Here is a 23372-nt window from a genome sequence, read left to right on the forward strand (position 1 = left end):
TGAAATACATTCACATAATTATGGAAGACAGAAATATGTTATTAATTTCAGATTTTATTTCCCCCTTTCTGACAGTCAAGCCTTGCAGAAGAATGAAGTTATTTTTGTCGGTTTGCTAAAGAAATTTGGCTTTTATTAATCTTTCCCTCTGAAGTAGTCAATGTATTTGAAATGAAGTGTTTAATTCCACAGTGTTAGCTAGTTTCAACTGTTATTTGCGTTTAAAGCGCACGTTTTCATCTTCTGTCTTGTATGGCATTATGCCATAATAAAGGGGGGGGAGGGGGGGGGGGGGATGAAATAATGTAAGGTCTTTTAATGTTCACACATACAAACATAAAGGCTTTCTGTGTCATCATAGCTGCTCAAGAGTGGTGGCGCCTGTGTTCTGGTGCGCTCTGGCAACTGCTGAACGAACCTATTTCTAACAGGTCATGGGAAAATATTGTGAATGATGGTTTGGAAAGCGATATTTTCAAAGTAAATCTTCTTTTATGCAAGTGCGAGAATGTACGATGAACTTCTTAAATCACAGAGCGTTTGACTCACGTTTAAAAATTAACTCTTGGATGATGAGGCATTTAGAAGAATTTCAAGCTCAGAAGATCAAACATTTATGTCATTATTATAAATTTTACAGGCACTTTTGTGTGATGTATCTTAAAGTGTAACACACGCAAAAAAGATCAACATTATACGTGAAAGCTTAACTTCTCTTGCAGCCTATTACCTTTAGAGACCAATGTTATATGTTAAAGCTTTGCTTTTCTTGTAGCAACACTGTATATTAATTTAAACCATTAACTTTTCCTGTTTGTGTGTTTGTGCTACTCAACAGTGATGTTGCTATTGGGTGACTATACCGCGTGTCTTATGCTCTCATATCCGCTGTCCTGAACTGGTGAGATCACGTGACAAGAGCTGCGACTGATAAAAGCACACCGCGATCTCGGTTTCAGTGCTTTGGAAAGTAATATGCGATGTTTGGTGGAATTCCAGTTTGTACTTTTACAATATGAAAATATGCAGCGTACGTGTTGCTGCACATCAAAGATCTTTCCAAAACTTTTTTTTTCCCCCCTGAGTTTTGTCTTCTAAAGTACCAGGAAATTCTACGCTTGTGTATAACACCATAACCATTCAAAGGATTGATAAGTTTTACAGTTCTGAGGGAAAATATACTGTCACTTACCACGGAAAAAGTGTCTGTTCACCCAGGAGAAAGTGTATTTTTAACCGGGAAATCCAGGGAATCCCCCCCCCCCCCCCCCTCCATTCTTCCTTGTCCGCTTATACACCCTGGTAAAGCAGTACAGGTTCCAGGGGTTGGAGGAAATGCAAGAGCTACACACTATTTAATTGACGTAATTCATGTATCTTTAGAAGGCAAGTGGCACTAGTAGCCATGTACTCTCTTATTGTATGTAAACTGCACCACAGTATATTTTGAATGGCTCTCAGTACACGTAGTGTTTTTTATGTAGCCATGTTGGATACATTTTACATATTTTATTTGATTTCACCTTTTTGGGGAATATGACTGTGGCGTGAATAGTGCCCTCCACCACACACCACTTGGTGGCTAGCGGAGATAGATGTAGATGTAGAAGCAGTTTTGGAAGAAAGATTGTAGTATTCTGTCCTTCATTTCATCATCTTTCATTTCGATTGCGTTGTGGTCAATATGCAGTTTGACAGTCAACTACATTGCATCCATATTCTGCAAACCACTGTGCAGGAGGTCTGTTGCGTTGTACCATGTATTGGTGATTAGATTCGCTTATGAAATGTAGGAAGAGTTATTACTTAAATGTTTTGTTGTTCGTTGTAATTGACATGATCTTGGGTTCAATCACTAAAGGAGGGAGTCGTTGCATGCAGTAACATATTCCTTGATTCTTAATTAATACTGGTTTTTAAAATTTTGTGAGAACTGTATATACCCAAATGCAAGCTTTTTTCTAATTTTCATGATACAAAAATGTGCCATAACTAAGTTATTTTGCCACACAGGCCATTGTGTTAGTGTTTATAAGATTGAATGTTAATTACTTTTTATCATGGGGAAACACAAATTTAATATTGCTCATCTTTGACTACAGCAGTTTTCAAATATCCTTAGCAATAAAAAGAAATCTTTCAACACACACACACACACACACACACACACACACACACACACACACACATATATATATATACCAAAATGGACATTTTTAAGAAATTCTCAGAAATTGGCAAGCATTGTAAATACAGATTTATATTTCAGTAGTAGGAGCTCCATTCATAACATGTTGACACGCGTCAATGAACATCAAGATATTTCTCAATGCTGCCGGTATTTGCAATGTAACAATAAATCCCAACTGTGTTTAGGTATGCAGTGTAGTGAGACTCACCTGTGATGTCACTACTCGCAGCCCACCTGCGTGTAGTTCCTAATTACAGCCGCCTGTATTCTAGGCAGCCATGACCTAATTTGTTTGTCAAACAACATTGACAGATGTAGGAGATGCTGCAGGAGAGAGATTATACACAGTGATGACAGTACTTTGTGTGGACCACATGTGTTGCAAATGGTTCTGTGTATGCAGATTATATTGTTTAGAATTAAAAAAGGACTCTAATAAAGTACTCCATCTAACCACTACCAGAGACAATACAAACAGTGTCATGAATATGTGGAGTGCTCTATGCCCGGTTTACATCCTTTAAATCAAGTGCAATACTCGGTCAAGCCAAAATATAACTTTCTTGGGCGAAAACATTGTATTTCATTGAAAGAAAACAATACTTCAGATGATTCGTATGGTATGGAAAGACTGACTTAAAACTCGAACATGATTTGGTACAGCGTATAAAAGTCTTAGTGGTCCCAGCTGCACTAGTTCTGCTCGGAATATTTCAATAGGTATCGTGAAGTCTCACTGCCATCAGTGTCCGTGATGTAACAATAATTTTAAGTGTCCAACAGGCTGAATTTTATTCCGTGCAAATTGCTGAGAGGTGGGGTCACTTTGTAACTCCCACTGTCCACCCCTCAACCCCCCCCCCCCCCTTCCTCCCCCCAAGTCTCATTCTGGAGTGTGGCTTGCATTTGAGATCATGTACGTTTGGGTAAAAATGGAATACTTTCACGTGGTGGTTTGCACCTTATCTTGAAGCATTTGTCAGTTAAGGTTTTTTACTCTTGCGTGACACTCTCTTGTGGGTCAAAGAAACCTTTCACCATTAATGATGCCCTTCTTTGTGTGTACTGAAAATCCCCTTTCTTATGGGTCATACAAGTTTTGCAAAAAAAAAATTGCAATCAAGATGGATTATAAGTAATATTAGGTCATACAAGTGTCCTCCCCCGAAACAATACTCTTTGTAGTAGTTCTAGCAATATCAGCTGTTTCTAAACACAATTGACACTGACATATTTATGAATAATCTTCGGACTTGTGTGTGAAATAACCTGAGTAGCACACCTGTTTCTTACTTAACAAAGAAAGGTTTGAAAACAGAGTTCAGCATTTCTGCCTTTACTTTGCTACCCTCAATTTCAGTTTGTGTCATGTGCAAGTGGGTGAATACCAACTTTGGTCATACTAACAGTCTTCTATGAATATTGTGACAGACCTTCTGCTCAGATTCTGATAAGGCAGTCATTGAGTGCTTCATGCATTGGCCCTTTTGAGAGACGAACACATTACATTTAACAACTTCCTATCTATATTACTATGCTTAACTTCACACCTATTATGCATCACTCACTATTAGGTAAGAAGTTTCATTACAGAGACTATACCCTGAACAGTCCTTCCAATTATGAACTGTTGTATTGTGTACATATCAATCCAGTGATGGTGGGGAATTTTTTTTAACTTGGGTCACAAGCTTATCCCCAGAACTAAAATAACATTAGATCTAATGTGCTTCCATTATGAATACACTTCTGAGTTATCTGTCGTAAGTAGTTGTCAAAGAGACTACTTATTATTGTTATGCAGATTGTCTTATCAACCACTTACAAAAATGTAATTATTCCAATCAATTATTGGGTGATTATTGTCTCATTATTGTCCCCTCCAGTAATGACAGTATGATGAGGGGTCATATGCAGTAGTTCAGCAAGTTTTAATGTTTTTTACATCTGTGATTGCACCTAGTGGCTGGTAGAAAAACCGAGTTGTAAGTTTATGCCTGCAACTGGGTCTTTGCTAATCATTCTCATATGTAATTCAGTTTCTTTCTCAGTGGATTTGAATTTCTTGTATATCATTCCAATATACACTTAGATTTATTCCATTAATGTCATTGCAGATTTCTGCCTCTGTGTTTACTTGATTTTGAAATGTTTGGACCCAGTCATTGCCAATAGATAGCACATTTCTCTCTAGCTGGGCTGTCTCACTAACTGCTCGAAATAATTTTAAGAACTGCATTTATTACAGTATCGCAAGTTCAGGAGTCCCTGCCTCCCATTCTAAATATGTGCATCCCCCTGTCAATTAGTAACAGATTGAAATCCCCACCTACCATTACGGAACACTTTGCAAATTTGCACACAATATTTTCCAGGCTTTTTCTGAAGCATTCCAATGTTTCATTACTTAATGTAGGTGGATTCTGACTCTGTATTCATGTCATTTAACATTATCAAGTTCTTTATGCCGATAAGTACACCTCCACCATTTATGTTCATCCTCATCTTTTGGTGTATTTTCTATTCTGAGTTTAGTAGTTCTGTGCTATTTATTGCTAATTTCAATATACTTTCTGTTGCAAGAATTGTGTATGCAATGTTGCTGTTAGTGTGTGACTAATTTTGAGACCTTACTCTGTACATGTCTGCTGTTAAATAATATTGGGAATAAATTTTATTTTTCTGATAGACCCTCATTTTGTGAATGCAACACATACTCTGTTATGAGAGCAGCTGCTTCCAAAGTGTAGTGCACATCTAACTTATTAACGGGAACTCTAACAGTTTTGCACCCAATCAAACAGATCAAAAAACTTAGAGCATGTATCATAGAATAAATGAGGTCTTTGGCTTAAGCCTTTCTCTCAGCTTTAAACCAATGGGTGGCAGTTATTCTAGTGGATGATGCAATAAATTACAGGCTGTGCTATCAAAGTGCAAGTGAGGTTAGTGACATTTACCATTTCATTTAGCCATTGAAAGAGACTGAGGAGGGCCTTGAAACCCAGCCAACAGGCATAATTGATATTCAAATCAGTCACGACTTGCAGCCACCTGCACCCTGTTGCATTCAACAGCTGCCAGTACAGACTCTTTCCGACTCTTGAATTGGATGGACCTGAAGCAGTCATATCTCGCCCACACTGGACTCTCTTCACAAGGGGCTCTATCGTCCATCTAATATTGGGATCTTCCAATAACAAGTAAACCTTCCCTCTGTGCAAGTCTGGGCCTTGCAGGAAGATTGACCCTATCCCAACCAATGAGACAGTTCTTACTAAGTCTTAATTTCAGCAATGAGTGATTTCATCTCAAATCGTACAGATCATACCAACTCATGGTCATGAATTTCTCTGGAAAAAAAAAAAAAAAAAAAAAAAAATAATACACTACTGGCCATTAAAATTGCTACACCATGAAGATGACGTGCTACAGATGCAAAATGTAACCGACAGGAAGATGATGTTGTGATATGCAAATGATTAGCTTTTCAGAGCATTCACACAAGGTTGGCACTGGTGACGACACCTACAACGTGCTGCCATGAGGAGAGTTTCCAATCGATTTCTCATACACAAACAGCAGTTGACCGCCATTGTGTGGTGAAACATTGTTGTGATGCCTTGTGTGAGGAGGAGAAATGTGTACCATCACGTTTCCGACATTGATCAAGGTCGGATTGTAGCCTATCGCGATTGTGGTGTATCGTATCGTGACATTGCTGCTCGCATTGGTCGAGATCCAATGACTGTTAGCAGAATATGGAATTGGTGGGTTCAGGAGGATAATACAGAATGCCGTGCTGGATCCCAACGGACTCGTATCACTAGCAGTTGAGATGACAGGCATCTTATCTGCATGGCTGTAATGGAGAGTGCAGCCACGTCTCGATCCCAGAGTCAACAGACAGGGACATTTGCAAGACAACGACAATCTGCATGAACAGTTCGATGACGTTTGCAGCAGCATGGACTGTCAGCTTGGAGACCGTGGCTGCGGTTACCCTTGACGCTACATCACAGACAGGAGCGCCTGCGATGGTGTACTCAACGATGAACCTGGATGCACGAATGCCAAAACGTCATTTTTTCGGATGAATCCAGGTTCTGTTTACAGCATCATGATGGTCGCATCCGTGTTTGGCGACATCGCGATGAACGCACATTGGAAGCGTGTATTCATCATCATCCAGCGTGATGGTATGGGGTGCCATTGGTTACACGTCTCGGTCACCTCTTGTTCGCATTGACAGCACTTTGAACAGTGGATGTTACATTTCAGATGTGTTACGACCCGTGGCTCTACCCTTCATTCGATCCCTGTGAAACCCTACATTTCAGCAGGATAATGCACAACCACATGTTGCAGGTCCTGTACGGGTCTTTCTGGATACAGAAAATGTTCGACTGCTGCCCTGGCCAGCACATTCTCCAGATATCTCACCAATTGAAAACGTCTGGTCAATGGTGGCCGAGCAACTGGCTCGTCACAATATGCCAGTCACTATTCTTGATGAACTGTGGTATCGTGTTGAAGCTGCTTGGGCAGCTGTACCTGTACACGCCATCCAAGCTCTGTTTGACTCGATGCCCAGGTGTATCAAGGCTGTTATTACGGCCAGAGGTGGTTGTTCTGGGTACTGATTTCTCAGGATCTATGCACCCAAATTGTGTGAAAATATAATCACATGCCAGTTCTAGTATAATATATTTGTCCAATGAATACCTGTTGATCATCTTCATTTCTTCTTGGTGTAGCAATTTTAATGGCCAGTAGTGTATATTAGACCTCCATATCATAAGTGTTAAGAAATAAAGTATTTTTGGTTTATCTTAATTTTTGCAAATGGTACAGCCCTTTGAAAAATATAAATTTTGTAAATCACTCTTGAAACAGTAGAGAACAAAAAAAAAAAAAACTAGTAAACCAAAACTACTGGAGACCTGGCAGATGTTTTATGTTAAAGCTCCCTCTTATTGTGTTGAAATAGATTCGACACCTGCACACTTATGGGCTTCTATTAACTTATAAATTTAAGACCAAAATACAAAATTTAACTTAATTTTTCCACTTAAAAAATTTTTTTTCTAAATTTTAAAGTCGCAGAATGTTATCTTTTCTGTCATATTACCAGATACTACTCGCCTAATTACGCTGAAGAGCCGAAGAAACTGATACCCGTCCCTAATATCGCGCAGGGCCCCCGCAAGCATGCGTAAGTACCCCAACCAGATGTGGCATGGACTTGACTAAGGTCAGTAGTGTCGGAGGGAACTGACACCATGATGAATCCTGCAGGGTTCTCCATAAATCGGTAAGAGTATGAGGGGGTGGAGGTCTCTTCAGAACAGCACTTGCAAGGCATCCTATATATGCTCAATAATGTTCATGTCTGGGGAGTTTGGTGGCCAGTGGAAGTGTTTAAACTCAGAATTGTGTTCCTGGAGCCACTCTGTAGCATTTCTGGATGTGTGGGGTGTCACATTGTCCTGCTGGAATTGCCCGAGTCCGTCAGAATGCACAGTGGACATGAATGAATGCGGGTGATCAGACAGGATGCTTCGTACATTTCACATGTCTGTCGTGTCTAGAGGTATCAGGGGTCCCATATCACTCCAACTGCACTCGCCCCACGCAATTGCACAGAGCCTCCACCAGCTTGAACAGTCCCCTGCTGACATGCAGGATCCATGGATTCATGAGGTTGTCTCCATACCTGTACACGTCCATCCGCTAGATATAATTTGAAGCGACTCGTCTGACCAAGCAACATGATTCCAGTAATCAACAGTCCAATGTCAGTGTTGACAGGCCCAGATGAAGTGTAAAGCTTTGTGTCATACAGTCATCAAGGGTACACATGTGGTCCTTCGGCTCTGAAAGTCCATATCAATGCTGTTTCATTGACTGGTTCGCATGCTGACACTTCTTGATGGCCCAGCATTGAAATCTACAGCAATTTGCGGAAAAATTACACTTCTATCACGTTGAACAATTCTCTTCAGTTGTTGTTGGTCCCATTCTTGTAGGATCTTTTTCCAGCCACAGCTCTGTTGGAGATTTGTTGTTTTATTGGATTCCTGATATTCACAATACACTCGTGAAATGGTTATACTGGATAATCCCCACTTCGTCGCTACCTCAGAGATGCTGTGTCCCATCGCTCGTGCGTCGACTATAACACCACTTTCAAACTCGCTTAAATCTTGAAACACGTAGTAACCAATCCAGCTGTGCCACACACTTGTCGTCTTTTATAGGCATTGTTGACAGGAGCATCGTATTCTGCCTGTTCACATATTTCTGTATTTGAATATACATGCCTATACCAGTTTCTCTGGCACTTCAATGTAGAAACAGTATCTTCTATGCTCCTGCTGTCTGTATTATGTAAATATTTTACTGAAAATGTAAAAAATTGCGTTTTTATGAATTATTTACTTGATAACTTCCATATGAAGACTTTTCATTATTACGCAAAATATTGTTTGGTTAATATGTTAGTAGTCAGTGCAAAAACAGTGAGCAATATTTGTCTGACTAAAGTGTTAAAAATCTTTGAACATTGTGCATATTTTGCATCACTGAAATCCTAGTGTAAAATGTGTGTGTTGACAACACTGTTTCCAGCGCTCTTCTGTTTATAACATACGAGTGAGAACAAGCACATAAACCATTTTGCATCGAGTTTTGTGTTTGGTTTGAACTTCTTGTTAGATATAATGTCAGTGAGGAAATACAGTAGTGAATGAGTGAGGTGTGTGGGCTATGAAAAAAGACACAAGTAGGTGATGTTTCAGAAAAATGAAAAACGCTTAACAGTTGTTCGAAATCTGTCGGAGGTATTGCAAAAAATCTTGGTTCTCAAGTAATAGCATTAGCATCACATCCATTGTGCGGGAATTGCTACACTCACTAAAAGAAGAAATTTAGTGGCAACCCACCTCAACGATCACCACCACCCAAATCTGAAATTGAAGAAGGCAATGCAGATATTTGTAGTCATGGGTGTGAAGTTGTTGATGCATTTAATGTTAGAATTTCTGCTGTAGCCCTTACTATATCCCCCTTACCAAAGACTTAGGAAAGGTAAGAAGCACAAGAAGAAAACAGTGTATAAGAAGAAAAGTAGAATAAATTTAAAAAAGTTTTACGCAAGCAATATCTTCAGAACTTAGTGAAGTTTATAATGTAGATGCACTTGGTACAGAACCTGAAGATAGTGATAGGTACAGGAAACCTGATGTGTGGTTTCAAAACCTAAGTACTGTTATCACAGCAGCTATCTGTACTGAGAAGGTACAGTTACTGACAATGATACCAGGTAGCTACTCTAAACAGCAGATACAGAAATACGCACCCAGTTCCTCATGTTATTTGGTTTCAAAAGCTCGTAAAGAAAAGAATGGGAAAGGTATGTGTGCATCCCCAGATTCTCACTGTGGGCATCTGTTGCAAGATGATATGCTTACTGTTGCTCTGGAATATTACGTACGTGATGACATAGATTGTAGCAGGCAAAGTCCTAACTGGGCTGATGTTATCTCTGTTAATGAAAATGGTGAAAGAGGTAAAAATGTATATGACAGCATAAGAGAAGCACATCTCCTGATGAAAAAGGAGAACAATAATTTAAAAATTGGTCTCACAAAATTCGCCTCCTTACAACCAAAATGGGTAAAATGCCAGCCAATGAAGGAAGTTTGCACATACTGATACCAGGTAGCTACTCTAAGCAGCAGATACAGAAATACATACCCACTTCCTCATGTTATTTGGTTTCAAAAGCTTGTAAAGAAAAGAATGGGAAATTAATTTGAAATGTGTTTGTTTTACCATAAGCAGTGTCATAGGAAAGTAGTACACAGAGATGGACCTGATGCTTTTGTTTGTATGTCAAGAGCTGCAAGAAAAATGTTGGTTGCAGGAGTGTGCAGTGTGTCCCGGTGAAGAAGTGATGACTGTTGAAGCATCCTTCAGGAGGCTGACAATGATGTAACCTATTATGCATTGTGGGAGGGAGGAGAGGTGGTGAAGAAGACAGCAGAGACAGAGAAGATTGGTACAGAGTTTAGGCATTGGGTCATGAAAAGGAACAGTTCACATCCCGAGGATTGAAAGACAGGCCATAGCAGAAGTAAACTCAGCCACTTCCCAGAATACTGACACATTAGTTTTTCTTGTCGACTTTGCTGAGAACTGGTTTGTTGCTGTGCAGAATGAAATTCAAAATTACCATTGGCACACAGCACAGGTATCAATGATCACATATGTTGCTCACTTCCTTGGAAAATAACACTGTGACATTCATGACAGTGCACAGTCATGCTACGCTGTCAGCATGATAATTGATGACATAGCATCTTGAGGCCATGCATTCCCTAAACATGCGTATATGACTGATGGTGCAGCATCTCATTTTAAAGACTGCTTTCAGTTTTATGAGCTTGGTCAACACTGCAGTACAGGAATTAAGACAAAAATGGATATTTTCAGCAACAGAACATGGGAAAAATGCATTTGATGGGATAGGAGGTCTCTGTAAACATCTTGCAAGATGATTTGATCTCAAGCATGAAGCTGTTGATGGTATAAGAGATGGTACTGGATTTGTACACACCATATCAACATTAGTAACAAATGTGAAACTCTTAATTCTAAATGAAAGTGCATTAAGGGAATTCCATTTAAAAAAGAGAGAAGAGTGGTCTGCTTTGAAGCCTGTGGTAGGAATTCAATCAAGTCACGACTGACTTGCACCCCAGAGTGGTATATACATTGCAAGAACGATTCTACATGGAATGTGGCCTGTTACTGTGTATGAAATGCAGAGACCACAGTATAAGTTAGAAGACTTTGTAGTTAGCTGCTTCATTTCTTTTGCATATGGCAGTCATTGGTGGGTGGGACAGATAATAAGTATTGCTCATGAGCTGCAAGGTATAACCATCTCCTTTATGACACCTCATGGTCCTACTTATGCTTTCGAATGGTTGCCATCAAAAGATCAGCGCGCAGTTCCCATATCCCAAGCACTGTTTTTGTTGGGTCATCTTTTCCATGTGCAACTTAATCTTGGCTATACAAGTTCAATGAGAAGCAGATGAAAAAAAAAAAAAAAAACTGAACTCTTCTCAACAGTGCACTGTTGATTGTTACATTGTAGGCAATTTTAATTCTTGGAAAGTCATGAAGTAGTAAAATCATGACACAAGACCAATAATAGTTTGTGAATAATATCACAAAAAGAAAATGTGTGTAAATATTCTATATCTCATTTTTGCTATAAAATGCTTTCAAACAAAAATATGAATTGTTTTCCCAATCACTTTGTAAAGTAATTATTTTGATTCAAAAATACCAATTTTGCATGACATTTACTTAAAATCAGTGATCAATTTAAATATTTGAGTCCATGATTTTTTTGACTGTGAGAATAGAGCTAGGTCTACCTAAAAAATTTCTCGCATTTTGTACAGACAAGTATTGCCCACTCTGATTGTACTTTCCCTAAGTAGAGTGACCAAACATACCATAATATTTTTTAGAACATTTACGATGGGGTTTTTGGAGAAAATAAATTTCTAAATAACCAAAAAATTTCAGATTCTTTCACCTTTCTGTACAAATATTTTGAGAGTTTAAGAATTTTATGCATTAATGTCATAGCTGACAGTTATCAGTCCTTCCACTTTATCATTTCTCAAGACAGTTAACATCCTGTGACTATTCATATTTTCAAAACATAATTTTTATATTTTCAGAAAATTACAAATTTGCATAGTTCATTTTTCAAAAAGAAAAATATCTCAGAAGTGTTTATGTATCAGTCATGTCTCATAGTATTGGGAACAAAGTATTTATTGAAAATAAATTCAGATCCATCACTTTGACTTCTTTATTACAGTTTTTCAATTTTCCCTTTCATTTCGACGTTTTCACAAACACACTTATTTAGTGAGGTCTGCAGTGTTTTAACAAATTATCAGAAAATCAAAATATTGTAGTTTTGGAGTACCGTGTGGAACTTCAGCATACATTTTTTTCAGCAAACTTTGAAATAGTGATGTGACACATTCACTCTTGGCCTGTATGATTTGAGATGAAATCAGCCAGTAGACATAACTTTAACTTGTTGTTATGGTGTCTGGTAGAAGTCACACAGCCAGTAGCCACATTTAACCTCCACCTAGAGATATGCTCATGCCACTGTGTCATCTCTGGTAACGACATGGGGGATGAAGCATGTCAAGTCGTGCAGCAGGTTCAGGATTCACAGGCAGTGGCAATGGCAATGACAAGAGTTGCAACGACTGTTGCCCCAAGTGTCATCATAACTGCTGCAGGCCTGGGCAGCAACCAAATGGCCAGCTGAGCTTCATGCTGTTTGTAGATTGTGACCAATTTCCCCTGCATCCACACACAAGCATAGTCCCTAGTAATTTTTCACTAATAAATAGATCTAATGAAATATATGAAAAAACTAAAAATTGCTAGGGTCATGTAACGCTAACACCTGAAAAATACACTAACATTAAATTGTTTACACACTTGGAAGCCAAGATTGCTGCATTATGATTGGAATGCTATGAATGGGCCATTCATGCAAAGATTGTTGGATGAGGTATGGAATGGTGGGAATCAAGGCAAATCTTTCAAGGGATATACTCCATTTTCCATTTCATGGCGTGTGGCTGCAGTTTTGATGGTAAATGTAAGTAAGCTGTTGAGTTATGGAATGGTACAGTCATAGCTAAAGGTGTAACAGGAGGATTCTCTGATAAAGGCAGTGAGTGTAAGCTCGATTTGTAGTGTCTGTCTCTGCGGCATTGGCTGGAAACAGATTACAGTTCATTTTTGTGTTATTGATTTCTAGTTAACTTTCAGAATCTTACTGTAGCGATTTCTCGCATACAACAAAAGCAATAACATAAATTTTTTTCCAGATCTAAAATCATAACAAGGCACACTCAAGAAGTAACTCTTAACAATCCTTGGACGAAGCCTCTCTCTGTTTCTCCAGATTCCCCGAAATTTTGTGACATTATAGCAGATGAGAGAAAACAGAGGGAAAACTGGACAAAAATGCGAGCAAAGCCTCTTGAGCTTACACAGGTTAGTACTACTGCAGTAATGTCAGTTTCCATTCATACGTACTTGTAACTTCTACAAATAACGTTTTGAGACCAGTTTACGTATTAAAAACTTTGTTAGGTTGCATAACCTTTTTTCCGTATTTAAATTTTGTTACAAAGTAGGGGAGCATAGTTAATGCCACATAAAGCCTGTCACTTACATGTCTGCTGTTCTTCGTCTTTTTCTTCTCCTCCTTCATATTTTCATAACCAAATGCTTTGCCTTTCGAATGAGTTTTCATTAACGTGTTGTAATAAGGGTTCTGACACAGCCCATGTGTACAGATCTCATAACTGCATTACAATATTTTTATTATGTTAACATTGTTGTCACCTACGTGGTAATACTTGTGAATCAGATGGCTGAACCGCATTACTCACACTTTTTACTAGCCAACTTATTTTATTGTACAGCAATTTTTTGTGGTTCTTTATAGAGATTGCTAATTGGCTTGTACTTTTAGCACTGGTTTTGTAATAACCTCTGTCAACTGGCGGTCAGGTTATATAACTGAGTGTCATAGTCAGGTTATATAACTGAGTGTCATAATAGGCCTTTAACAAAATCCATGCGCACTACACATTAAGCATTTGGTTATGAAAATTTATGTTTTCCTAATAGACAAGAAATTTAAATCCTCCTCACTTTCATGTGATTATTTCATGTTGCTAGTTTGTCACTACATTTTAATTGCTTTAGTAAGTAATTGCAGAAAAATGTGTGTGATCTGGTTCTAATTTGTCTACAGTATGATGTATATTTTGGAAATAATTTGTACTGTTACCTTTCCTAAGTTAAGACATTTTTTCTGGATGCATGATGTATGTTACTACTTATCCACACCTTGCATTTTAGATTAATTTTTATGGCCAACTTTGGATATATGGGTATTTTCAAAATTAGCTTTTATCTTATAGGGGGTCTGATTGCTGCTATAAGACATGTAGTAAAATTATCTCCTTTATATGAGTATTCAAAACCGTTTGCTTGACAGTTTTCATTTTTGTTGTATCAGCTGTAAATGTATGTATGATGGGTTCTGACCCAGTGCTTGTGCAAAAGTGTATAACAAGAGTGTGATTTATTTCTTGGGACAAAGCTTTTATACTTTAAAGAGAACACTGTTTCCTTGTACCCAAGTTCTGTTTGTATCATATGAGGAAGTTTTTCTATAAACAATATGTGTGGTAGTGGAGGTTTCTACTAGGCTAGCATATTTCATAAACTTGTGTCTCTAGCCAACATATCACTAATTCTTTGCAATTTGTAACAGTAGTTCTTACTGATGAGTGCGCTAAACGATCTCTGTATCCACACTGTGCTTTTATATCATTCTACTTTTCATAATTACGATGATTTTTTTGTAATTAAGCCTCAGAAACAGTTATAATGTGTTAACATGTCCAAATGGAATGAATGAGATGTGTCATGTCATTAAATACAATAAAAAAATTGTTAGTCTGCACCCAAAAATTTTTTTTTATATAGAATATTGTGTTTTATAACATTTTGACCTCTTAAAGCGTGGCATATATTGTACAATGACTACTATTTATGTAGTCGACTTCTTGATTTCAACATAATATTTTATGTAAATTAAGAACTTTGCACATCTGACTTCCCACGCCAGATGGCAGTTACTGTGCTGTAGCAAATTTTGTTATATTTGATGTCATGTTATTTGTATATCTTTCTTTTTTACTAGTCCTGTAATCTGACACCTTATAGTTTACCTATTGATTTTTATTCTTGCAAGTTTTTTTTTAAGTTGCTTTGAAAATAACAAGCCAGTGTATGTTGGCAAGATGTGTATTTCCCCATTCCTTTTAGCTATGGGCTTATAATGTACAATTTTAAATTTGAAATATTAAATTAATGATTTGCAAGTGCACATTTGGTATTTTGTGGTAATCTCTAGCCAAATAAAATAATGTTAAGTCTCCACATGACACGTCACATAGAGGGCGTTCCAAGCCCGTCACACTGAGGTCTGCTGTATAGGTGAATGTAAACAGCGGCTTCAGTTATTGTGATTGTTCCATAGTGTCTGTTACTGCTAATAACTAGATGCCAGTGCCTGCGAGCTTTAATTTGTACACTAAAGGTATGTTCTTACTAACATATGGTTTATACTCATGTGTATTTGTGGTCTTTTTGTTTTTTATTCACCGATCACTATGTGAAATGTTACCATCCAGCACTGAAGATGATCATTATGTGATCGAAAGTTGATTTTGCTGTTAATAAATCATCAAAATTACAGCGAATGCTGACCTTCCTTCTAATTTTGTTAAACACAAGGTCGTTGTGCACACAGCACTCTATGGAGCTGCCAGTCAGTGTCCCTAATATAGCTTTCGGCTAGTAAGGCCATCATCAAAATTAGACAACATACACGCCGAGTTCAGTTGCCTGAGACTGCAGTCTCTCTCTCTCTCTCTCTCTCTCTCTCTCTCTCTCACTCTCTCTCACTGTGTGTGTGTGTGTGTGTGTGTGTGTGTGTGTGTGAGAGAGAGAGAGAGAGAGAGAGAGAGAGAGAGAGAGAGAGAGAGAGATCTAATTTTGAGAAAGGCCATACTGGACGAAAGCTGCATTTGTGATAATCTTTTTGTTGTGTTTATCTGCGACTCAGAGTCTCCGCAATATGGTGAGCCGCAACTTTACTTTTCACAATATTGTTACTCTCCATCCTGGATTTGAAAGAGAATATATTATTCATGACCGAGCGGGGTGGCGCAGTGGTTAGACACTGGACTCGCATTCGGGAGGATGACGGTTCAATCCCGCGTCTGGCCATCCTGATTTAGGTTTTCTGTGATTTCCCTAAATCGCTCCAGGCAAATGCCGGGATGGTTCCTCTGAAAGGGCACGGCCGACTTCCTTCCCCATCCTTCCCTAATCCGATGAGACTGATGACCACGCTGTCTGGTCTCCTTCCCCAAACCAACCAACCATATTATTCATGACTAAAGTCTCTGTTATGTGTATTAAATGTATGGGAAAACACTCTGAACTTACGTAACAACACTACACATACCTGGCTCTATTCTCTTTCCATTATATAATGCCTGATTTGATCTCATACCTCTGTGTAAGCATTACAGTCTTGCTTCCTTTTTCTGTTCCGCTGCCTGTCTACATTCATCGTTGTACCTCTCTTTGTTTCTAAGTCTCCTTGTGACTGTTGTCAAAACAGCGTTTGTAATAGTGTTCCGTTCTTCGTCTGTATGGTCACCACCTTTTTTTGTTTGTAACTTCTGTGTCAATCTGTTCTGATACTCTTTCATTTGTTTGGTATACTATTTCTTTTTGATGGTGCTATTCCCATTTGCAGCCATAGCTAGTTTCTGCCCAATTTTGTCTTCTACTAGGTAATGGTCTGAATCCAAATCAGCTCCTCGGTAAATCCACTCATTTTTCATATCGAATGCACTCCTCTTCAGTTCAGTATTTGGTCTGTTTGGTTTGCTTCGTTTGTTCCTGGTATTTTCCATGCCACCTTGTTGCATATTTTTCTGTGGGAAGTAGGTGCTTACTGCTTTAACTTGTCCACAGCAGCAATGTGGGCAACCTTCATGCTGTTATTACTAGTTTCTTCGGGCAGACTTTCCTTACCAGGCACACCCTGAAAACTTCCCTGTACAGTGTGGTATTATAGTTGCCAAGGACTATTTTGTAGTCATAGCTAAATATTTTATCACAAACCTTGTGTAGATGATCGTAGGAGCCATCTACCACATCTTCATCTGATTCTTCCCCCATTGGTGGAAGTACACACAAAAGATCACATTGTGAAATTTCCGTTTGATACACAGAATTTCTTCTTGTGTGTCTCATCCCTGCACTTCCACCTGAGTTCCTGTGTGTATGCATGTTCAAAGTTTGACTGCTTTATCAGTATTTTTGTTTCTTGATGCATTTCGTCTTCATAAGCACAGTCCAGTATCCCTTGTTAAATTATTTGTGATGACAGGTTTTTTACGAGGCAGTGGCGCAATATTTTATGCAGCTCCTCTGGTGGGGTCAGTCTGGCTTGGGTGCCCTCTCCAGTAGCAGTGATACTGTTGGCATAGCTTTCAGATTTCTCTGAGCTCACAAGGCTCCCTGCCCAGAACAGAATTTGCCTGCTCAAGGTGGTGTCCCCTTGACAGGCATGTTTTCTGTTAAACATAATTAATTTTAAAATAAAATTTTCTTTGCTTTTAATTCTTTATTTTATTTTAGTTGCTTTTGATATTTGCAGGCAGTTGCTTTCTAATAGTACTCTTAATAGTACTGTGACATCCTGAAATATTAACACAAGACTTATATTTTTACAGCTCGAAGATAGAGCAATTGAAGATTTGCTTGCATTCTACAATGCTACAGAATCAACAGATGAACGCATTTCAGTTCATCGAGTAATCACAGATGTGGTAGCTGCTCCTGTATGGATTACATCACAGTCTCATGGACAGTGAACTACATTATCAGAGTACAATAATTCGTTTTATGACAAAAATTAGTTGCAGTTACAAGTACAGTTATGTCAATGTCATTAAAATGTATTTAAAAGTTTACTTTTGTATAACTGTGTAGCTGGAAGGTCTCTGTCTTGTAGCCCTAATTTTTCTCTTTGTGAGTGAAAAATCTATCTGAAGGTAGTGAAGTTGTTCTTGTAAAGAGTATGTCACATATATTTTTATAATTTAGCCTTTGTAATGTAATGTCTGTATTAGTCTCTCTTGAGTCTGTATAATTCATTGTTATCTGTAATTCTGCATTTAGTTACTGGTTATCTTGCCTTGTAAAATGCTGTTCAGATTCTTAGAAATGTACAAGTCTCAGTCAAAAGGTAATGCTGCCACTTTTTTTATTTTATTTATCAAGAATTTCAATGCAACTACATAAGTTGAAAATCACATAATTGATGTTTAACTTACGAGTTCATTTCCCCAGTTTTAGTCTATCTTTTAACAAAAACATGTATTCCATTGTTATAAAGTGCATGGTCTTGCTTCTGATATCTTGATGCATGAATGTTTCCACAGCCCTCATCCCACTATGAGCTGCTTTTAGCAGCAAACAAATGGTAGTCACCAAATGAAAATTCTGCAGGGGGGAGGGGCAGTTGTTTATCTTGTCTCTCTATTCTGGCTGTTTAATGTTCTTGGTTGGTACCCAAGTTACGAAACTTTTGAGTTTTATCAGTTGAATAATTGTCACCACACTGCATTTACTGATGGAAGTAATGCAACACAAATCATCTGCAGTCACTCAATTGCAATTGTCATCACAGATTACACCATTGACTTGCTGAATGTTCTGCAGTCACTGGTCTGCTACTCTTCCTCACCCAACGGTGTTTGCCCTTCAGGTTTGTTGCGGTGACGAACTCATCTAATGGTACTAATGTCCACTCTTGCATCAACATCACAACTTTTCAGTCCTTCGTGAATGCGAATTAGCATTTCATCTTCTGAATTCAAGAATTCTATCACAGAATTATGTCTGATATGAACATCAGTGTCTGCCATATTGCCAGCAACTGCAGTTCTGGCATCTGTTGAGAAAGGTAGTACTGCAGTGGACTAGAGCCACAGCTATGTGGAATAGTGCCAGATTCAAATTTTTCATTTGATTAGCTCTATTCAGGGAGGAAAAAAGTAGTTGCCATTAATTTTTGACTGACCCTTGTTCACAAGAGAATAAGCATTATTATGATGTAAAAAAGTATATTGAAATTTGAGTTTTGATGCATTATTTACATGGAGAAAGTCACATGTAATTTCAGTGCCTTATGTAGAAGATACTCACCAAGTCAAAAAAAAATTCTTTCAGTGCCCTTAATTTAAAACAGTGAAATAACTGTATCATGTGTGATAACCAATTGCATTTCAGACATATGTCTAAACAAATGATGAGCTGAACTAGATTGCTGTCTTGTGTTTTAGAGTTGGTATTGTGCAATAACAAGGGGAAAAATGAGTGTATTACATATTTACGTAATAATACTCAAAGATACTCGTTTTGAGTTCTGAACAATGTTTACGGTGGTTCTAATGGCAGCAACTATTTGAGGCATGTCAGTTTCATTCAAGAATGTAGTGCCATTTTATAGTGATATTTACATCTGATTTAATTGCTAAGATAGCAGTGCTTGATAATATTTGCAAAACATTCTTCTTAATTGACTTTAATGAACTGCTGCTGCCACTACCACCATTATTGGCAAAAGTGCTAACAAACACAGAGTAGAAGTTCCTTTCTGAAGAGGCATTATATGTATATGGTATTTTTTTTAACTGGATTGAGATTTTCATGGCTTAGCAGTTATTTCTTTGGGCAAAAAGCTGTTACTCTTCATGCTTTTTAATGAAATTTCTATGAAACTGTTTTTGTTGTATTTTAGAAATCACTCAAGATGTACTTGTATAGACACTAATTATTACAAATGCAGTATTTATTACTGAAGTTGCTACTTGTTATTGTGGTTGTGGTATGTAAAAGCATTGACTACATATCGTACATACTGATCTGAAGCACTATGCTTATCTGCATATTACCAAAATATTTTTTGGTAAAACTGTACTTTTCATGAAAACTATTTGCAATTCTGTATTGATGTAGTGAACTAATTGCTAAATGGCAAAGAAAAATGTTGAAGGAAATTACCAGAATAAATAATACAGTCAGTTATTTAATTCTGTTATTAAAGTCATTTTCTGGATCAATTTCAGAAGAATATGAAATTGGCATTTCGGTACTTAATAATCAATATTCTGTATGATGTAGCACATGTAACATTTCAAATCGATTGTTGTATTTACACAAGGAAGCTAATGTTTCAAGAATTCATAAAATGTTTTGAATATTAAGAGTGTGGTGATAGAATGTAGAGATTGTGTGCTCATTGAAATAGTTTGGATAGGAAAGTGTGTTTGTGTTTCATAATATGGTGCTCTAAAAGTAGTGATGTGTCTACCAGAAAGCATTGTAGATTTTATGCTGATCTCATACTATAGGAAAAGCTGTAGTTTTTTGTTTAGAATGGAAACTTGCCTTTATTTTCACCAAGCATAGTGGTGCCTTAATTATTGGGTGAAGTTCACAGGAAATCTGGGACCACTCTGTTTAACAGTATTGAGTACTGTTATACAACACAATGCTGAAACGCCACCCACATGAAGCCCTGAAAAATTGTGGGGCTGCTTTTAAAGTAACACGTATTCTTTCAAGCAGTGCGAATAATTCTGCTGTCAGTATGGAAAAAAAATTCCTTCTGTCTCTCTTGTTCAGATAATATTTATGCAATGGCATGAATTTGTTCATGTAAGTTTATCAGTTGTTTTGCGTGATACAATGTAGAATATTGTAGGTATTCACTAGAGTAAGAGCAGACAAATAAATTTTGTAATCAGCAGTTGAGTGTCTTTGTTTTATTCAGTCAGGTCTGATTTACTGTGACCTCACAATTATATGTATACACTTCGCACAATTTCATTACTGTAAACATGTAAATATTCAGTAAATGATGGTCAGTTTTAAAATGTTACCTGTTTTAATTGTTTAGCTCTCCTTTTTGCTTTTCAAGTGCTGCTGAAACATTTAATTTTTTTAAAGAGACCATGACTTTCTCCTTTTATTATTCTTGCAAACTCCCTCCCATTTCCGAGAGATTGGAATTACCTCATTCTTTCCTAAATGTTTCATAAGAGGCATAATGGTGACATACTTTTATGATTGACATGATTTAATAAAAAATTAAACGTGAGCTTGCAATCTCATCATATCAAGATGGCAGTATTTCATAATGTAAGGATTATTTCCTGGATTCTTGGAGGGATTTGTCTTCAGCACATTTTAGATAGTTGAGTATATTGTAATCTCCATAATCGTAAATATACCAAATCTTAACTGTCACGTTCTTTTTAAATTCACAACTTTTGTTCAGCGAAACTAAGTTAATCTTTATTGGGCACAGTTCAGGCCACATAATGAAATATGTAAGAATATGTATTAAATTCACTATTGTTGATTGCTAAATAATATCCTCTTCTGACAACTGTTATCCACCCTCAAGTTTTCCAACCTTTCTTCAAAGAAAAGTGAATATATTCTTAGTTTCCAGATATCTCACACCTCTGAGGTGCGGCTTTTTCTTTTAATTGGTAATTTTGTTAAAACTGCTTGTTGCCACCATCAGTGTCATTTGTCTTGATGGGTTCTCCGAATGTAATTTGACTTACCTCCAGCTGAGAATTAAGTGTCACAGAAAAGGGAGTCCCCCTCGCGCCCATTTTGAACAGACCAAACAGTTGGTGCATTGGTTAACTGTTGGAGCAGATGTGCAGCATGCTTGATACACACATGTAAAGGATAATTGTTTATGTGTTACCAAGGTAAATGTATGAGCAGAATCATAGTTTAATTTTAGTTCAATTAAACGATAATAAAACACTTTCATTATATCAGTCTGTTGGCATATTCAAGTGTTACCAATTGATAATGACCCACTTGGAGCATTACTCAGGTGCAGTTGCATTGGATCCCCACCAAACACTTATTCGATTACGATTTATATTGTAGGCAGCTGCATCATTAACTGGTTGTTCTGCTAGCTCACAATCTGGGACATTTTCTTGCATGGATTTAATATTTTTCTCACTTGGCTTCCTGTTTATTTTGTATTTTACTGCTCAGTTGGGCATATAAGACCACACCGTATAACTGTGTTAGCTCAAGCAGTAATCAAGGAATAGAAGTGGGCCTGAAATTGTAAAACAACAATGGTACAGTACTAAACAATGTTATTTGTGGTTGGCTCACTTTGTCTGTAGCCACACCCACTCGAGGATTTAAGTACAGACCTTGGATTCGAGAGGACAAAGGTTCAAAACCCTGAACAGTCATCCAGATTTAGGTTGGTCTCAGTTTCCTAAAGCACTTAAAGCTAAAGCAGCAATAGTTTGTTTTAAAAGCCCACAGCCAAATTTCTCAACCTTCTTTGTCCAGTCAGTTTTTGTTCTTTGTATCTGAGGGTTGCTCATTGGAGGGAGAGGAAATTATTACCTTCTTTTCTGTATAGAAACATCAAATTATTACCTTCTTTTCCGTACAGAAACATCAAATTAAAATTTCTTTTTATCATACACTAGATAACTAATGTCAGTGCTGCATCCGGTGTACTGATCCCTCTATGATTTCAATGTATATAGAAATTATAGAGGAATCAATATACTGGATGCACTGTATTAAGTATACTTCATAATTCTGAACAGTAGACTAAAAGTAATATCCGAAAGCTTTTAATCAAGGAACAAATGAGTTTTTTAAATGTAAAATCAACAGTGGTCAATGTTTTCACAATATTACAAATAATCAGAAAGTGTGTTTAACAGAGAAACCTGCCTGTAATTTGTTTACAAGCATTGACCAGAAAGTAATGCACCACATTCTTTTTTTTTGTTCAGCAATTATTTATTACATGTTGTTGTCTTTGTTTTTTGGGCCTCTTTCCACTGGCCGGTGTGGCCGAGCGGCTGTAGGCGCTTGAGTCTGGAACTGTGTGACCGCTGCGGCCGGAGGTTCCAATCCTGCCTCGGGCATGGATGTGTGTGATGTCTTTAGGTTAGTTAGGTTTAAGTAGTTTTAAGTTCTAGGGGACTGATCACCTCAGATGTTAAGTCCCATAGTGCTCAGAGCCATTTGAACCATTTGGCCTCTTTCCGCAGTTGCAGATATACAAGTTGTATAGGTTAATAATCGTCTTTTGCAACTGTAATGGAAGTCTTATTAGGGCCAAACGTGTTTCACTTCATTATAAACCATCTTTAGTGGTCACCATAACAATATGATTTTTTCTTTTAAAATTTTGCTTGCTTGGATCACGAGCAGTTCACATGCCAGGTTTATTCCTATAAGTAGTTTTAATTCTTATTGTTGTATTGTTGTCTTTTAAAAAAAACTTTATTCTTGTTCTTCCACGTGTATGCATGGTATTTTAGCACACAGCACTTTCACTATGCTAAATATATTCATGTTTCTCTGTTGAGAAGAACCACTG

At 37.6% G+C, this 23372-nt stretch overlaps 1 protein-coding gene across 1 annotated transcript in view; it reads left to right on the plus strand.

Moving 5' to 3' along the window:
* The window catches only part of LOC124595315 (inhibitor of Bruton tyrosine kinase), a 124594-nt gene extending 103865 nt beyond the window's left edge, over positions 1-20729 (plus strand). The window contains exons 17-18 of the mRNA XM_047134015.1: positions 13138-13306; positions 17647-20729. Of these exons, the coding sequence (XP_046989971.1) occupies positions 13138-13306; positions 17647-17787 (310 nt within the window). The 3' untranslated portion in view covers positions 17788-20729. The remainder of the gene's footprint in view (positions 1-13137; positions 13307-17646) is intronic.
* The last annotated feature ends 2643 nt before the right edge of the window (positions 20730-23372 follow it).

The sequence above is a fragment of the Schistocerca americana genome, chromosome 2 (genome assembly GCF_021461395.2).
Source record: "Schistocerca americana isolate TAMUIC-IGC-003095 chromosome 2, iqSchAmer2.1, whole genome shotgun sequence".
In the NCBI taxonomy this organism is placed as follows: Eukaryota; Metazoa; Arthropoda; class Insecta; order Orthoptera; family Acrididae; genus Schistocerca; species Schistocerca americana.